The following is a 15735-nucleotide window of genomic DNA, read 5'->3' as shown; positions in this document are numbered from 1 at the left end:
ATCACAAGCTGGTCTATCCCTACCGCATGCGCAGTAGAACGAATCTTTTCATGAATGGACCGCTGAAACTCCGCCCCCTCCACCCGGCCGTTACTGTTGGAGTTTGCGCACTGACTCTAACCTGTCGGCTCTCTTACAAAATGGCCGCCTAAAGACGTTTCCCGCCCTCTTCGTGTTGCCGGGTGAAATGTGCTTGTGAGGAGACCGCGGACAGACGGAGCCGGTGCGGACGCTCGCGTGAGGTGGCTGCGAAGTGACAAGTCCTCACTCGTGTCTTCTGGAGGTAAATATGGCGGCTGAGGTGATAGCGGCGGCGGGGAAGGCCGCGGGTGACAGGGGCCGGGTGTTCTCGGTCAGTGGGGCGCACACATGGCGACTACAGGGGACGGCGCTGCCATGTTCATATATAATCTCACATTATAATGATCTGACGCTATTCTATAGGATTATTATACGTGACTGTAGTTTATAATGTTGCAATGTTTATTATATCACAGGATACAATGTAACAGTTTGGCACTAGATACTTTATTATCTCTTACATTTTCCCCCTATTTTATTTTTTCTCGCGGTGTTGCGGTCATATTCAGGCCGTTTTTGGACGTCTGCCGTTCGGGTGCACTTTACTCGCAACTCTCAGACCGCCTGAGATGCGACTGGATTTGGAAAGGATGGTGAATCCTCTTTAGTAGAACCGCAGGAGGTCTATAAGGCTATGTTCACACGGAGTATTTTGGGGGAGGAATATCTGCCTCAAAATTCAGTTTGGAACTTTGAGGCAGATATTCCTCTCACTGCACGCCGTTTTTCGCCCGCGGCCATTGAGCGCCGTGGGCATAAAACAGCGAGAAATACGCTTTCTCCTGCCTCCCATTGAAGTCAATGGGAGGTCAGAGGCGGAAGCGCCCGAAGATAGGGCATGTCGCTTCTTTTTCCCGCGAGGCAGTTTTACTGCTCGCGGGAAAAAGACGCCGACGCCTCCCATTGAAATCAATGGGAGGCGTTCTCGGGCCGTTTCTGCCGAGTTTTGCGACGCGGTTTCCGCATCAAAAAACTCGGCAAAAGACCCCGTGTGAACATAGAAATGCTGTGTTCACACAGAGTTTTTTGCAGGAGGAAAATTCCTCCTGCAAAAACTGCTCAAGTAGGTTTTTGCACAGTGGTTTGACAAAAACTCGTCAAAATACTTGTCAAGGTTTTTTTTTCCTCTTTCTGACTGATTGAAATGGGGTTTTGGAGGCGGAAACCGCCTCAAGATGGGTCATGACGCTGCTTTTTACCGCAATGCGTTTTTTTTTAATCGCAGTAAAAAAAACTCGTCCAACTCCCCATTGAAATCAATGGGGAGGCATTTTCGGGAGGTTTTTGAGGAGTTTTTTTGGCGCGGTTTCCGCGTCAAAAAACTCAGTGTGAACAAGGCCTTTGAATATACCTTAACCCCTCCCCCCCGCTTGCATTCTGGGCCCTAATGTCCAAGCCATTTTTTACATTTTTCCATTGTCACATTCGAAGAGCTGTAACTTTTGCGTCGGCATAGCTGTATAAGGTCTTGTTTTTTGCGGGACGACTTGCAGTTTTTATTGGTACCGTTTGAGAGTAGATGCGACTTTTTGATCACTTTTTATCACATTTTTTTTAAAGTCAGGATTAACAGAAAACAGCAATTTTTCCATTGGTTTTATTTTATTTTTTACAGCGTTCACAGTGCGGGTTAAATAATGTAACAGCTTTATAGTCGGGGTCGTTACGGACGTGGCAGTATCAATTATGTGTAACTTTTTTGCTTTATTGTAGTTTCTTTTAATAGTAAAGCAGTTTGTAAGGGGAAAAAGTGGGTTTTTCGTATTTTTATTAACTTTATTAAACTTTTTTTACTTTTATACTTGTCCCATTAGGGGACTTCACTATCCTCCGATCGCTATTATAATACACTGCAATACTTTTGTATTGCAGTGTATTACTGCCTGTCCGTTTAAAACAGACAGGCATCTGCTAGGTCATGCCTGCGGCATGATCTAGCAGGCATTCGCTCCAGGCAGACCTGGGGGCCTTTATTAGACCCCCGGCTGCCATAGAAGACAGACACTCGGCGATCATATCGCCGGGTGTCGGTGGGATGAGAGGGAGCTCCCTCCCTCTCTCCAAAACCACTCAGATGCGGTGCTTGCTATTGTGCACCGCATCTGAGGGGTTAAACGGGTGAGATCGATACTAATATCGATCTCAACCGGCAGAGCAGGGACGCCCTCAGCTACCTCTAGCAGCTGAGAGCAGGGAGATTTCACGGCTCCCTGCTCTGTTTACTTCTATTGCAGCGCCGTGGAATGGCGGCGCTGTAGAATAAAGCCCATTAATGACCGCAGTGAAAAGGCTAATCGGCGATCATTAAGGGGTTAAAGTGTAGCTAAACGTTTGACAAACTTCTGACATGTCAGTGGTTTGTATTGGTGGGGGTCCGAGCACTGAGACCCCCACCAATTACTAGAACGAAGCAGGTGAAGTGCTCGTGTGAGCGCTCGGCCGCTTCGTGTCTGTTCTGCTTTTTCCGGAAAGCCGATGTATCGGAGTTCGGGCTCATAGACTTTGTATTGAGTCCATCCTCCAATACATTCATTTCCGGAAAAAGCCGAACAGACACAAAGCAGCTGAGCTCTCACACGAGTGCTTCAGCTGCTTCGTTCTAGCGATCGTGGGGGTCTCAGTGCTCGGACCCCCACCAATCCAAACTTCTGACATGTCACTATGACATGTCAGAAGTTTGTCAAACATTTAGCTACACTTTAATACACCAGCATGCCTCTACTAGGCCGGGTTTATACTTTATCAAAATGTGTTTTCGCATAGTACTGTTCTATTGCTACATTTTGTTGCCAACAATACTTACTTTGAACCCAGCTATTATCAAATACAAGGTTTCCCAATTCAGCCCTCAATTAACCCCTGCAGGTCTTGTCTTGAGGATTTCTCATAGAGAAAACACATGTTCTAATTCGTGAAACGAATGAAATCGCTTGTGGAATATTACATACATCACCTGTTGGGGTGTGGAACTATTAAATTTTTTCTCTGCTGCAATTATCACAATCGCAGGAGAAAAACGGTAGTTTTGTAAGGATGCTGTTTTTTGCAATAGTAGCAAAAAGTAAAAAACAGTCCACAGGTGTGAACACATCCTAAAGGGCCAGTTCACACGGAATTTGTTGTGGAAAATCACAGCATGTCAACTGTCTTAACGTAAACGCTGCTTATATGTTTCAGGATTTCCCCATTGAATTCAATAGGCATGTAAATCCCGCATCAAATAGCAGTTCAGTTTTTTGCTGCGGATTGACAGCGATCCCACCGCAAAAAAACAGAACTCCAAAAAAAAAATTAAGCTTACCTAGGAGTCTTTCGTCCTCCTGGTATGACGCTTCATCTCATGTGACCGTTGCTAGCACGCCGGCTAAGTGCTGCAGTTTTTCGCAGCGGACATTCCACTGCACCACAGATCTGAGCGCTTTTTAGCTCGGAATTCCCTACGGCGCACAGGGCGGATACGTTGCGTGCGATTATGCAGTGTATCCGCCACGTGTGAACTCCGCCACGTGTGAACTCCGCCTAAGGTTTCTTGAGGACTGGATTGGAAAACGCTGATCTAGTAGAAGCAATAAGACACAATTTTCCAAAACAAATGATTAGTTATTTTGTGGATTCTGTACTATTGAGCCATATGTACCTTGTACAGTGCCGTATTATAGAGATATTCTACCCAGACACAGGTTTACCTCTGTTAGGCCCCGTTCACACTGAGTTTTTTTATTGCGGATACCACTCCGGAAACAGCACCAATGTATTAAATTGCCTCATTGATTTCAATGGGAGGCGGAAGCGTCATGCTCTTTCTTCAGGCATTTCAGTCTCTGACCTCTCATTGACCTCAATGGGAGGCAGAGAAAGCCGTTTTTGTGGCGTTTTTTTGTCTGCAGCTGAAAAAGCAGCAAAAAAACATACCCTAAGGGCCAGTTCACACATCTGCAGATTTTGACCTGCCTGCAACTTTCTTTGCCGCGGTTTTCCGCAGTGTTTTTCAGCGGAGGCCATTGAGCGCCACAGGCAAAAAAACACCCATTGATTTCAAGCGCGGGAAGAAAGAGCATGTCACTTTTTTTTCCGCAAGCATTTTTTTCACTGGGAAAAACTCCTCCACTTCCCATTGAAATCAATGAAAGGCTGTTTTGGAATTTTTTGGGCGTGGATTCCACGTCAAAAAAAGCGTAAAAATGTGAACTGGGCCTTAAAAATCCTTCAGTATATTTTGAATGCAAAATCCGCAGCAACAAAGCTCTTCAAACGAGAGGCACAGTTTTTTTTTCTGCCTCCCACTGATTTCAGTGGAGGTCCAGAGGCCGACACTGCTGCAAATTTATTTATTTTCCCGCACGCTGTCAAAAGCTGGCCGAGGGAAACAAAATAATGCCTGTCCACCATTGAAATCAATGGGGGGAGATTTGGGTGTTTCCGCATCAAAATCGTCACCAAAAAAACTTTGTGGGAACTTGGAGAAATACGGCAACCGATGGAGCATGGCACCATTTATTTATTTTTTTAACGTTTTTTGTTAAATGTATTCATGTGAAGTGGAAAGCATACAGCGGTACAGTAGGGACCCATAGACTTCTATGTAGCTGTAATACACTGCTGTGAATGAGGCCTATATACAACCACATCGAGTGATAACCGCCGCCTGTCAATGACCCGCAGTTATTGATCGTCATCGTGATTGGAATTAATCTTGTCGCCGCATCAATGACTAGAATCCCAATGTCTTGTGGAGGAATCATTCACGTCTTTACGATTGAACAATTTTACGGAAAGCGTGCTAACAAATATCCGATCACACCTCCGATCTGCGCAGAACCATCGTGTATGAACCCAGCCAAACACGTGTTTCCATCATCTCCTGGTCAGGGCTTTCCTAGATCTGCTTGCTGCTACAGTAAGGGAAATTGGAAACCAGAGACTGCATTGACGGATGTGCTGGACCCCCTAGATGGGTATAGCAGGAGCTCCGTTTTTTTCTTTTAGGGGATTAAAACTGAGGGAAAGGTATAAGGAAAAAACTGACGCATCTCCTTTCTTTTGTGTCCACTTCTGTGTTTAGCTAAAAAAAAAAACTGAGCCAAAAACTGCATCAAACCTGTGTGTGATATCCTGGCCTTAGGCCGGGTTCCCACGTAGTGTAAATGCTGCATAATTTCCCTAACGGAGTTGTGCGCGGATATTCCGCAGAATTTACAGTAGCAGTAAACTGATTTAGTAACACAAACGCAGCGTAATAAATTGACCTGCGGTGTGGAATTTAAATCCGCGGAATGTCAATTTATGCTGCATTTTTGTTTTTCTGTTGCAGATTTTCCCAATTGAATTTAATGGGGATGCAAAACCTGCAACAGAAAGCCAAGTGTTGCGAGTTTTGCGGCGCATTCGTTATTCGCCTTAAAAAAAACGCAACTCCGGGAGAAAAAAAAAAATCATACCCAGAACACCCTCCTTCCTGCAGTCCAGCCCCCAGTGTGACCACTGCAAACAATCGTAGGAGGCCAGAGCGGCCGTCAAAGGAGGGAGGGGTGTATGAGCGCTTTTTTTACGCAGCGGAAATACCATCCGAAATACCTCATCACAATGTAAGGTGAGGCGGGCTCCAGGTTGGATACGCTGCACAGGTTTAATCACGTGGAAATCACGCGCGTCGCATGGACCTATGTTACTGAATAGGGCCGTTCAGACTGTCAGTGAATCTCACGCAGCTTATGTCCGCTGTGTGAAACGCACGATATGTCCTATATTTGGCCACATTATTTTGTTTCGCGCTGCACGCACCCATTGAAGTCAATGGGTGCGTGCAAATCGCGCTCGGCACACTGAAGCACTTCCGGGTGCCGCGCGTGATTCGCGCAACAGTAGTAAACTGAATGACAACAGAAAAGCACCATGTGCTTTTCTGTTTGTAAACAGAAAACCAGTGTCATCATGATGCCGGCTGTGCGAAAATCACGCAGCCGCGCACCATATGCTGATGACACACGGACCTTCTGCGTGCGCAAAATGCCGCTTTTTTTTGCGCGCGCAAAACGGACACGTCTGAATAAGGCCTGAGGTTGTTTCTGCTGCAAGTGCTTGGATTTCTGCAACAAAATCTATTGTTTGACTGCACCCTAGGGCTAGATTCACACAAACGTGTCATTTTTTGCGTCCGCAAAGAAACGCAGCGTTTTTCCTGCGTTGCAGCTCCGTGTCCCATCAGCGTTTCTTCCGTGTGCCATCGGCTTTTGATGTCGGTGCACTTTTTATTTTTTTCCCATTTTGTAGCAACTGTTGCGTGAATCACGGACAGCACATGGAAGACGTCCGTGTGCTGTCCGTGATTTTCAAGCACCCATTGACTTCAATGGCTGTGTGGTGTGCAAAAACGAACACCAAAATAGGACATGCAGTGAGTTTGAAAAAAAAACCACATGCCTAAATAGCCCCATTGAATTTCATAGGTCCGTGTAGGGATGCATGATGCATCGAAACTTCGATACTGTTTCGATACCGTGCACCCTCAAAACGGGACAATACCATTATTTCATGCATTTCGATACTAAGCTGTGTGGCCGCACAGCTAACTATAGTAACACATGAATGTATGAGAGAGGGGCTGCGGCTGTGTAACACAACCATTGCCCCACAGCGGAGTCCTGGCAACAAGTGCGCGCGGTCAGCGTGAGGTGATGCGACCAGCGCTGCACTAATGATTGCTGGCACTGAGGACAGAACATGGTGGGCGGACGGCAAAACACCCCCCACCTTCTGTCTTCGTTGCTGGCCCGCCGCTCATTAGTGCAACGCCGGCCGCATCACCTCATTCTGACCACGTGTGCACTTGTTGTCCGGAGCAGGGCAATGGCTCTATTACACAGCCACAGTCCCGCTGTAACGGCAGAGATGAGAGAAACTTCTCATCTCCGCCGCTATTGCCCTGAATGCTGCGATCAAATCTGACCGCAGCATTCAAGAGGAAAATGAGAAGGGGGGATGCCCTTTGGATCGCGGGACATACCATATATGGGCAGATAGCCCAGGGTCCATTGAAGGACCCCAGGGCTGTCGGACCATATTTCCTGTTAGGGCATACTGAGGTATGTCCTAACTGCCTGCGTGCTATTAGTATACCGATATATGCCAGTACATTAAAGTTTAAAAATAATAGAGTAAATAAAATAATGTTAAATAAGGAATTCCTAGGAGGCAATTCTGGAGGAAGAAACAGACTTCTAGTAAGTATAAGATGTATTATTCTTTTTTTAGTTGCATATTTGCAGCGGAATCGCTATAAACCCGCTGCCAAAAAACCGCAACAGCTGCTGTTTGTTATGTGGTTTTCCTCCCCATTGAATTCAATGGGGAGAACACGCAACAAATAAGCAGCGTGTACGCAAATACAATCGACATGCTGTAGAATAAAATTCCGCTCCGCAGGTACATTTCAGTTTTTTTCCGCTCAGTATTTACGCATCGTGGGGATGAGATTTATTCTATCTCATCCACTTTGCTGCTACTTTATTTGCTGCGGATTTTTTGCAATGTATTCTGTTGCGGAAAATCTGCCGTATTTACGCAAGGTGTGAACTGATCCTAACTAGCCTAAAAATCTGCACCAAAATCTTCCAGATAGTTTTCTTCCAGATAGTTATCATCCAGCTGTCTGGTGAGACGCACTGTAAGGGGAACCAACACACGTAGCAGATTTTCCATCCGGATTTGTGGGCTGAAAATCTACAGCGGAAGACGGTTGCAGGCAAGTGGATGAGATTTAACGAATGTCCTCCACCTTCTGCTGAACACTTACCGCACGGAAATCAGAACATTGGGGATTTTCCACATCTTGCTCATTCTGATCTGGATATTCATTGCAGATTTCACCCTTTTCTATGTAGTTTGGATGACATTTGTGGTGTAACACGTGCGAATCTGCTGTGTCTTGATATCCCAACTGAATTTATTTAATCTTGATATATTGATTTGTGTAATTCCAGAATCCATGTTAAACTGTCCTTCTTTTCAGTGCAGGCAAAATGGCAAAGAGAATAGCAGACAAGGAGCTGACAGACAGGAATTGGGATCAAGAGGAAGAGACTGAAGATGTAAGTGTAATGTCTGCAGATGGCAACAAAATATTTTGTTTCCCTGTGAATTTTACTTTTGTTGTTTGAGCTGAACTTGCTAAAAAAAAAAACACTTATGGATACGGCCATGACTGACTTTTGGCTCCCCAGAATGGGGGTTTGGGGGGGTCATTCACATCAGAGCTGTGTGATATGTAGATTAACACGCTTTGATGCAGTAAAATAATGTTTTAATTCTGTCTGCTCATTCATAGAAAGCTGTCACTTATCACCTCCGTCCAGACAGAATTAAAGCAGGAGATAGATATATATATATATATATATATATATATATATATATATATATATATATATATATATATATTTTTTTTTACTATTAACCAATATATCTCACTGCTTATTCCCAGTATATTATGCTAACCTCAGATAGGACACCTCTACTTTAACCCTTTTGCTGCCGCAACTAATTTGACACTTTTGACCTAAAGAAATAAAAGCTTAATTCTACAATAAAAATTATCGTACCCCCATACCAAAAAGTGAAATTAGACACCTAGGAAATTGTAAAGATACCATCCAGCACTTTACAATCACCTTGTGCAAAAATTGTATAAAGTAATTTGTACCTAAGTCTTACCCAAACTTACCTCAAATTATTAAAAAAAAAAAAAACTTCGTTCATACATGCCACTTATGTCTGTCTTCATGTAAATATCTTCACATAACCGCCAGAAGTGAAGAGAGCAGAAATCTGAGATCCGTAAACAGTCGACAAATGGTTTGTTTAGAGGCATGGAGTGATTAGTTGTGTAACTGCTCATCTTCTCACGTCTGTAGTACTCGTGACACTGTACAGGGGGAGAGAGGGCAGTAACAGGCTGTGATCCATCTTCTTGAAATGACTGCTCCCTGAGTATTGCACACAGAGCTTTGATCCTGGTATAATTTGAAAGCCAAGATTCTGGGTGTAAATATGATGTATTACATATGTCCCTAGCAGTGAAAGGGTTAGACATTGGTGACATCTTATCAATGGGTGCTCAACCTTTGTGACTCACCATAGAACGAAGCGGCAGCTTCAATCGGCGTTTTCTATCCTGTCGCGTGCATGGCCATCGAATGTAATAGGCCCTCCGTGCGGCCTCCAGAGAAAGCTGAGCAGACCTGTCTGGAAACGGTCGCCCTTCACTATTCTAGTGCCACTTTGTTCTAGCAAAAGGCATAGTTCACGGTGGTTTGACCCATCTTTAGACAATCCGTTCAAATTGTAACCTTTGACATGTCGGAAGTTTTGATCGGTGTGGGTACAAGCACTAAAACCCCCACCGATCGCTAAAACGAGTCAGCAGAACCGCTCGGGTCAGCAGTGTGCCCATTAGTTTCTGTTCGTCTTTTCTCGGAATGGTGAGCGAGAGGTGCACGGGCCCATACACCGTACTGAGGAAAGCCGATCAGTAACGAATTGGCACGACGCTCTTCTGCCACTTCATTTAGCGATTGGTGGGGGTCTCAGTGCTCGGACCCCACTGTTCAAAACTTCTGACATGTCACTATGACATTTCAAATATTTTTAAAAAGTTTGTAGCTACACTTTAAAGCACTTTGTAGGTACTTTACCCGTTAGCAGCTTTTGTGAATGAATAGCTTTGTCCAGCTTTGTATTTTTAAAATCTGCTTTAGTGTCCCTCCTATTTATAAATCTCGGTTTTTCAGCTACTATATAAATACAGCACAATTAAGTTACTCAGCCGTTTTACTGGATGCCTGTCTTGTTTATCATCCGTGCAATAATCTCACAGGCAGGAACATTCTCTGTTGCAAGTCAAGATGTGTTGAAGAGCCGGGATATTAAGAAGGCAAAGAGGAGGAATCTAGGAAGTGAGGTAATACCTGTAACATTTATAGAACTTGTAATCCACATCCGTCTGTGTGACTCTAAACATACGTTTTTTTTTTTTCTCTCTCTCTCTTCAGTCTGAGGGTAGTGGAGCTTTTAAAGGATTTAAAGGTTTATTCGCAGCATCTGGGGCAAGTTTTGGTGGTTTTGGAAGCGATTCTTCTGCAAAACAACAAGGCCTGACCAATGGAAGCCGCACAACATCCCCGTTCACCTCAAAGCCTTCAGTGGAAAGCAAGGAGTCGTTTGGTAAGTTTCCTTTTTACTGTATATATGGCTGCTTCATAGAGGCTGCCCTTGTAATTAGGACACCTCTATAAAGGCATACCTGAGGAGTGGGAAACAAAGGATCCCTGTCTGTGAGACTCGTTAAAACAGGGCATTATTCCTGAATGCCTTTTTGTTATAATAAGCTGATCACACTGGAGGTCTCGCTGAATCCCAAGTTATTAGCTGTAATCTGTGGAGGACCCCCAACAGGTGTTCAATTTCCCTTCAGTGGTACCAAAGTGGAAATCAGTGGGTTGTCTGTGTAATGCACCGATGTGCCTTGCCCTCCATAGTGAGACCTTTTGTAGTCTCTCTCCTTTTTGGCTGGTAGATCAGCTAATAGATGAGGTCCCTAAATAGAGCACTCCCTCTATTAACTCCGTTCTCTTAAAGGGTATTTGAAAATGGGCTTTCTATAAAAGATAACCCCTATTAATGCAGCGTTCTGTACTACACACATATGACCGAACAGTTTAGTCTGGGTAACGATCGTCTGAGCTCCCCCAATGCTCTACAGTAACAGGAAGACTAAAAGTAAAGCAAAGTATTTTCATAGCTTATCACCATTTTGAGTAGATTTAATAAGTATGTTGTGTAAAAGTGGAGTTTTCTTTTGGCTTTTTCTAGAAGTTGCGCTCTGTGGCCGAAAAAATGTTCAAACATTTTTTCAATATACTCGCCTTAGTGAAACTTCTCCGTTAGCGCTCTGCTGCACTCTGCCTGTACCAACACATCTATTTAATGTTGTTCTCAATGAAGTGTTGTGAACCACAGAGGGTGAAGTCACTAAGGCCTCGTTCGCATCTGCGTTGGGGTCCCGTTCTGACGTTCCGTCGGAGCTTCCCGTCAGAACGGAACTCTGAACAGGCATAAACAGACACAAACAGAAACCAGAGGTTTCCATCACCATTGATTTCAATGGTGACTGATACAATGCCCATGGTTTCCGTTGGTCTCTGTTCACCGGAACCGCCGTTTTGCCGGAAGCAATAGCGTAGTCGAAATCTTTGGTTTCCGTTTGTCTGTTCAGGGTCCCATTCTGATGGAAAGCTCAGACGGAATGTCAGAACAGGACCCCAACGCAGATGTGAACGAGACCTTAGATGTTAAAGAGGCTCTGTCACCAGATTTTGCAACCCCTATCTGCTATTGCAGCAGATAGGCGCTGCAATGTAGATTATAGTAACGTTTTTATTTTTAAAAAACGAGCATTTTTGGCCAAGTTATGACCATTTTTGTATTTATGCAAATGAGGCTTGCAAAAGTCCAACTGGGCGTGTTTAAAGTAAAAGTACAACTGGGCGTGTATTATGTGCGTACATCGGGGCGTGTTTACTTTTACTAGCTGGGAGTTGGGAATGGGAGTGTATGATGCTGACGAATCAGCATCATCCACTTCTGTTCGTTAACACCCAGCTTCTGGGAGTGCAGACACACAGCGTGTTCTCGAGAGATCACGCTGTGACGTCACTCACTTCCTGCCCCAGGTCCTGCATCGTGTCGGACGAGCGAGGACACATCGGCACCAGAGGCTACAGTTGATTCAGCAGCAGTATCGGCGTTTGCAGGTAAGTACCTACATCGACTTACCTGCAAACGCTAATGCTGCTTCAGAATCAACTGTAGCCTCTGGTGCCGATGTGTCCTCGCTCGTCCGACACGATGCAGGACCTGGGGCAGGAAGTGAGTGACGTCAGTGTGATCTCTCGAGAACACACTGTGTGTCTGCACTGCCAGAAGCTGGGCGTTGTGTAGAGAAGTGGATGATACTTCTCTTCAGAGCGCCCAGCTAGTAAAAGTAGTAAACACGCCCCGATGTACGCACATAATACACGCCCACTTGGACTTTTACTTTAAACACGCCCAGTTGTACTTTAGAAAGCCTCATTTGCATAAATACAAAAATGGTCATAACTTGGCCAAAAATGCTCGTTTTTTAAAAATAAAAACGTTACTGTAATCTACATTGCAGCGCCGATCTGCTGCAATAGGAGATAGGGGTTGCAAAATCTGGTGACAGCCTCTTTAAATGAAATGTCTTATTTAACCACTTTACAACCATGGAGCACAACTTGTATTTTTCCAGAAAGCACTGTAAGCCAAACACTAGACATCCTATTAAAAGCAAGTTAGTATTATGTTACAGCCCCCTTTTAATTTTAACTTGGTTTCTTCTTTATGGTGCAAGGCCTGCCCTATATTTCATCTGTAGTAACTCCTATTTTATTCACCAGGGTCTCTCTTTAAAAACGGTCCAACATCTTCCACCGCTGATGGAACTTCTAATACTAAAAAAACCAACGGAGAGAATCTTTCATCTACCTCTAGTTCCGCTCCAAATAAGTCTGTCGGCTCAAGTGACTACAGCAAACAGTTAACGTCCCTAAACTACTCAGTCCGTGACTGGATTGTGAAACATGTGAATAACAATTCAATGTGTGATCTGACGCCGATCTTTAAAGACTATGAAAAACATTTATCCGCCATTGAGCAGAAATACGGAACAAGTACCGACAGCGGATCTGAGAGTGACAGCTCCAAAGGCACCCCAACCATTCCATCAATTGTGTCTCCGAAAGTGGAGACCAAACCTTTATTTTCTTTTACTTGCAGTGAAAGTAAATCTGAACAACCGGCTAAATCCTCTCCAGAAAATAAGTCTCAGCCGGCTTCCCTGTTTTCATTTGGTCAAAAGACTGACGCTAGTAGTTTTGGTTCATTCAATTCTGGGACAGCAGCTGGATTCTCCTTCTCAGCAGGAGCTGCCGGTCTCTTTGGTAAAGATTCAAATAAGAGCAATATCGGAACGTCTTCGTTTTCTGTTCAATCGGTGTCCGCCAACAAGAGTGAAGAATCAGGTGACTGATGTTTTAACCCTTACAAAATGTTAAAGTAGATGGTCACTTTTGGACATCAGTTGAGGGTAGGGTCACCAGTGATCGACAATTTAATAATATTGTGGATCAAGGGATCAAAAAATAGGTTTTGACCCTTAAGGCTGGGTTCCTACAGTGCAGATTTGATGCAGATTATGCATGCGTTTTGTAAGCCATAACCAGAATTTGATCCAGGAGAGCAGACCTACAAGGCCTTCCTTTTATATTTTTATTCTGTTTAGGTTCCGTTCCTGGTTTCGGATTAAATAATACATGCAAAATCTGCACTTTTTGAACCCAGCCTTAGTTTCTACTGTTGGTTAGCCAAAGAAAATCCTTGGTGAGGATCATTGGTAAGCACTGCTAACTTAACTGATGTTTAGGCTAAACCTGCCCAAAGCTAACTCAGATAGTACAGTCCACCACATTAACTTTAAGGGGACAAGGACAACCCTCTTTCTCCCTGCAGCTAACCCGATGGTGAGTTGACAGTGGGTGTTGCTAGAACATTGTTGTGCAGAGTCCGTCAGAGTGAGTCCATGATGGGGAATATGAATAGATTATCCTGGATGACAACCCCTTTAATCTGACCTCGGTGTCTAAGAATGGGGAATAAAAGTAATGGCATAAGAAGATGATTGCTGCCAATGCCCCCCCCCCCCCCCACCCATTATTTTGCCCCTGAATTCTATGGGTCTAGGGTAATAATTTCTAGGGGGACAAAGCAGGAAGCTCTACCTGCTACTGCAGAACTATGAGCAGCCCATAGCACGGACCGCTGCAAGTCTGTAACCAAATATAACCAAAGTTATATAAAAAATACTGATGTTGCAAAATCCTTCACTATAAGAATTTACTGTATAATTGGGGGTACCCTTTCTGAATGGTGAAAAGTGCAGGGTACCTGCAGCACAATGTATGTTTTTTGTTATGATAGCAAACCATTGTGAACTAAGGGCCTATTCACACCTGCGTTGGGGTTTCCATTGCTCTGCTCCATCACTGGAGCGGAACAAAAATACTGGAAGCACCAGTTCCGTTGCATGACGAGACACCATCGGCGCCTGATGGAACTCATTGACTTTAAATAGGTTTGTCATGGTGTCCATCGCTTTACCGGAAACCATAGCACCACGTGCTGCACTCTTGTTTCTGGTATTTTGGACTGATCTGTGACTGAAGCGCCTAACGCCGAAGTGAACAGGCCCTAAAGGTCACATAATATCCTTCTCTCTGGTAGTACTACAGGATGACCTGTACAAGTTTCTTCTCGATATCATGTGTCCTGTAGATTTGTTATTTATTTAGTTATTTTCCCTTCTACAATTTTAGGAGCAGGTGCCGAGGAGGAAGTGGAAGAGCCGCCAAAAGTAGTTGTTCAAGAAATAAAAGAAGATGATGCCTTCTATTCCAAAAAGTTAGTATGGGATGTTCTTACTGACATAGTTTTAAGTTTTATAAATTGATTTATAAATATTGCACACCACGTGCTTTAATTTTCTTGTCGTGGCGTGAACGCTATAAATATCACTAGTATATTCCAGTATCCTCTCCTGATGTTTGTCCTGTGTTCATATCGCAAGCAAGGCATCATTTGGATTGAAATCACATGAGGTTACGTTTTCATTCCAGGTGCAAACTGTTCTACAAAAAAGATAATGAATTTAAGGAGAAAGGCGTTGGCACCCTTCATTTAAAAACTTTAGCAGATCATAAGACTCAACTGCTGATCCGTGCGGATACTAACCTTGGTAAGTACCAAATGCTTAACGCCCAAAGGATGTTTCTTATTATGACATTGTATAGCCTTACTATATACACCTGTAACTGGGGCTGCTGTGTATACATATCCTCATTTTATAGGGGAACTGCAGCCTTCCAGTTCCTATACAGAGCTGAGATCAATCACATGATTTAGCATTACCACTTACTGTATTAAAGGGAAGGTGCCATGAAAAAAAAAAAATTTTTATGTGATTTCTTTTAGTATGTCACTAAAATAAATTTTATTTATTTGTGTTTTTGTGTTGTACTTTTTTCTTTACTTTATGGGGGCTGGCATTTATTTATTTTTTTCTTGTGTCGATTAACGACACATACAGAGATGGAATACGGCACATACATCCCCATAGAGAATGCGAACGGGAGCCGTTCCATTCACTATAGCGTACGCTGTCTGTGTGGGAACGGCGCATGCGCCGCTCCCACACAGACCAAAAAGAAGGTCTTCGGCAGAGCGACATCCGGCGCCATTTTCATGTGGACCAGAAGCCGTGGCCGGACAGTAAGACGACTACTTCCGGTCGCGGCTTCCGGCCATATGTTCATATGAGCGGCGGCAGGAGCAGGTAAGTTATGTTTGTGTATGTGATGTGTGTGAATGTTAGTATTATAATGTCTGATTACCACTGTATCTAATCCTCCTACACTGTGCGTTCGCTCAAAAAATGGCGGCACACAGTGTAGGAGGTTTGATCATTCAACCCCCTCCTTTCTCCTGGCACTAGCCAGGATAAAGGAGGGGGGATTGTTTGAGGACACT

General features: G+C 44.1%; 1 protein-coding gene across 2 annotated transcripts in view; it reads left to right on the top strand.

Moving 5' to 3' along the window:
- The first annotated feature begins 92 nt into the window (after positions 1-92).
- NUP50 (nucleoporin 50) overlaps positions 93-15735 on the top strand; it is a 29451-nt gene continuing 13808 nt past the window's right edge. The window contains exons 1-7 of one of the 2 annotated variants that reach the window (XM_075855952.1): positions 93-283; positions 8095-8168; positions 9950-10033; positions 10125-10296; positions 12552-13175; positions 14526-14610; positions 14826-14944. In XM_075855952.1, coding sequence (XP_075712067.1) covers positions 8100-8168; positions 9950-10033; positions 10125-10296; positions 12552-13175; positions 14526-14610; positions 14826-14944 — 1153 coding nt within the window. In that variant the 5' untranslated portion in view covers positions 93-283; positions 8095-8099. Of the gene's footprint in view, positions 284-8089; positions 8169-9949; positions 10034-10124; positions 10297-12551; positions 13176-14525; positions 14611-14825; positions 14945-15735 lie in introns of both variants that reach the window. The other variant, XM_075855951.1, reaches the window with a different exon arrangement.

Source organism: Rhinoderma darwinii, chromosome 3 (genome assembly GCF_050947455.1).
Source record: "Rhinoderma darwinii isolate aRhiDar2 chromosome 3, aRhiDar2.hap1, whole genome shotgun sequence".
NCBI lineage: Eukaryota > Metazoa > Chordata > Amphibia > Anura > Rhinodermatidae > Rhinoderma > Rhinoderma darwinii.
The sequence above is the reverse complement of the archived record's forward strand: the minus strand, read 5'-3'. Positions and strand labels throughout refer to the sequence as shown.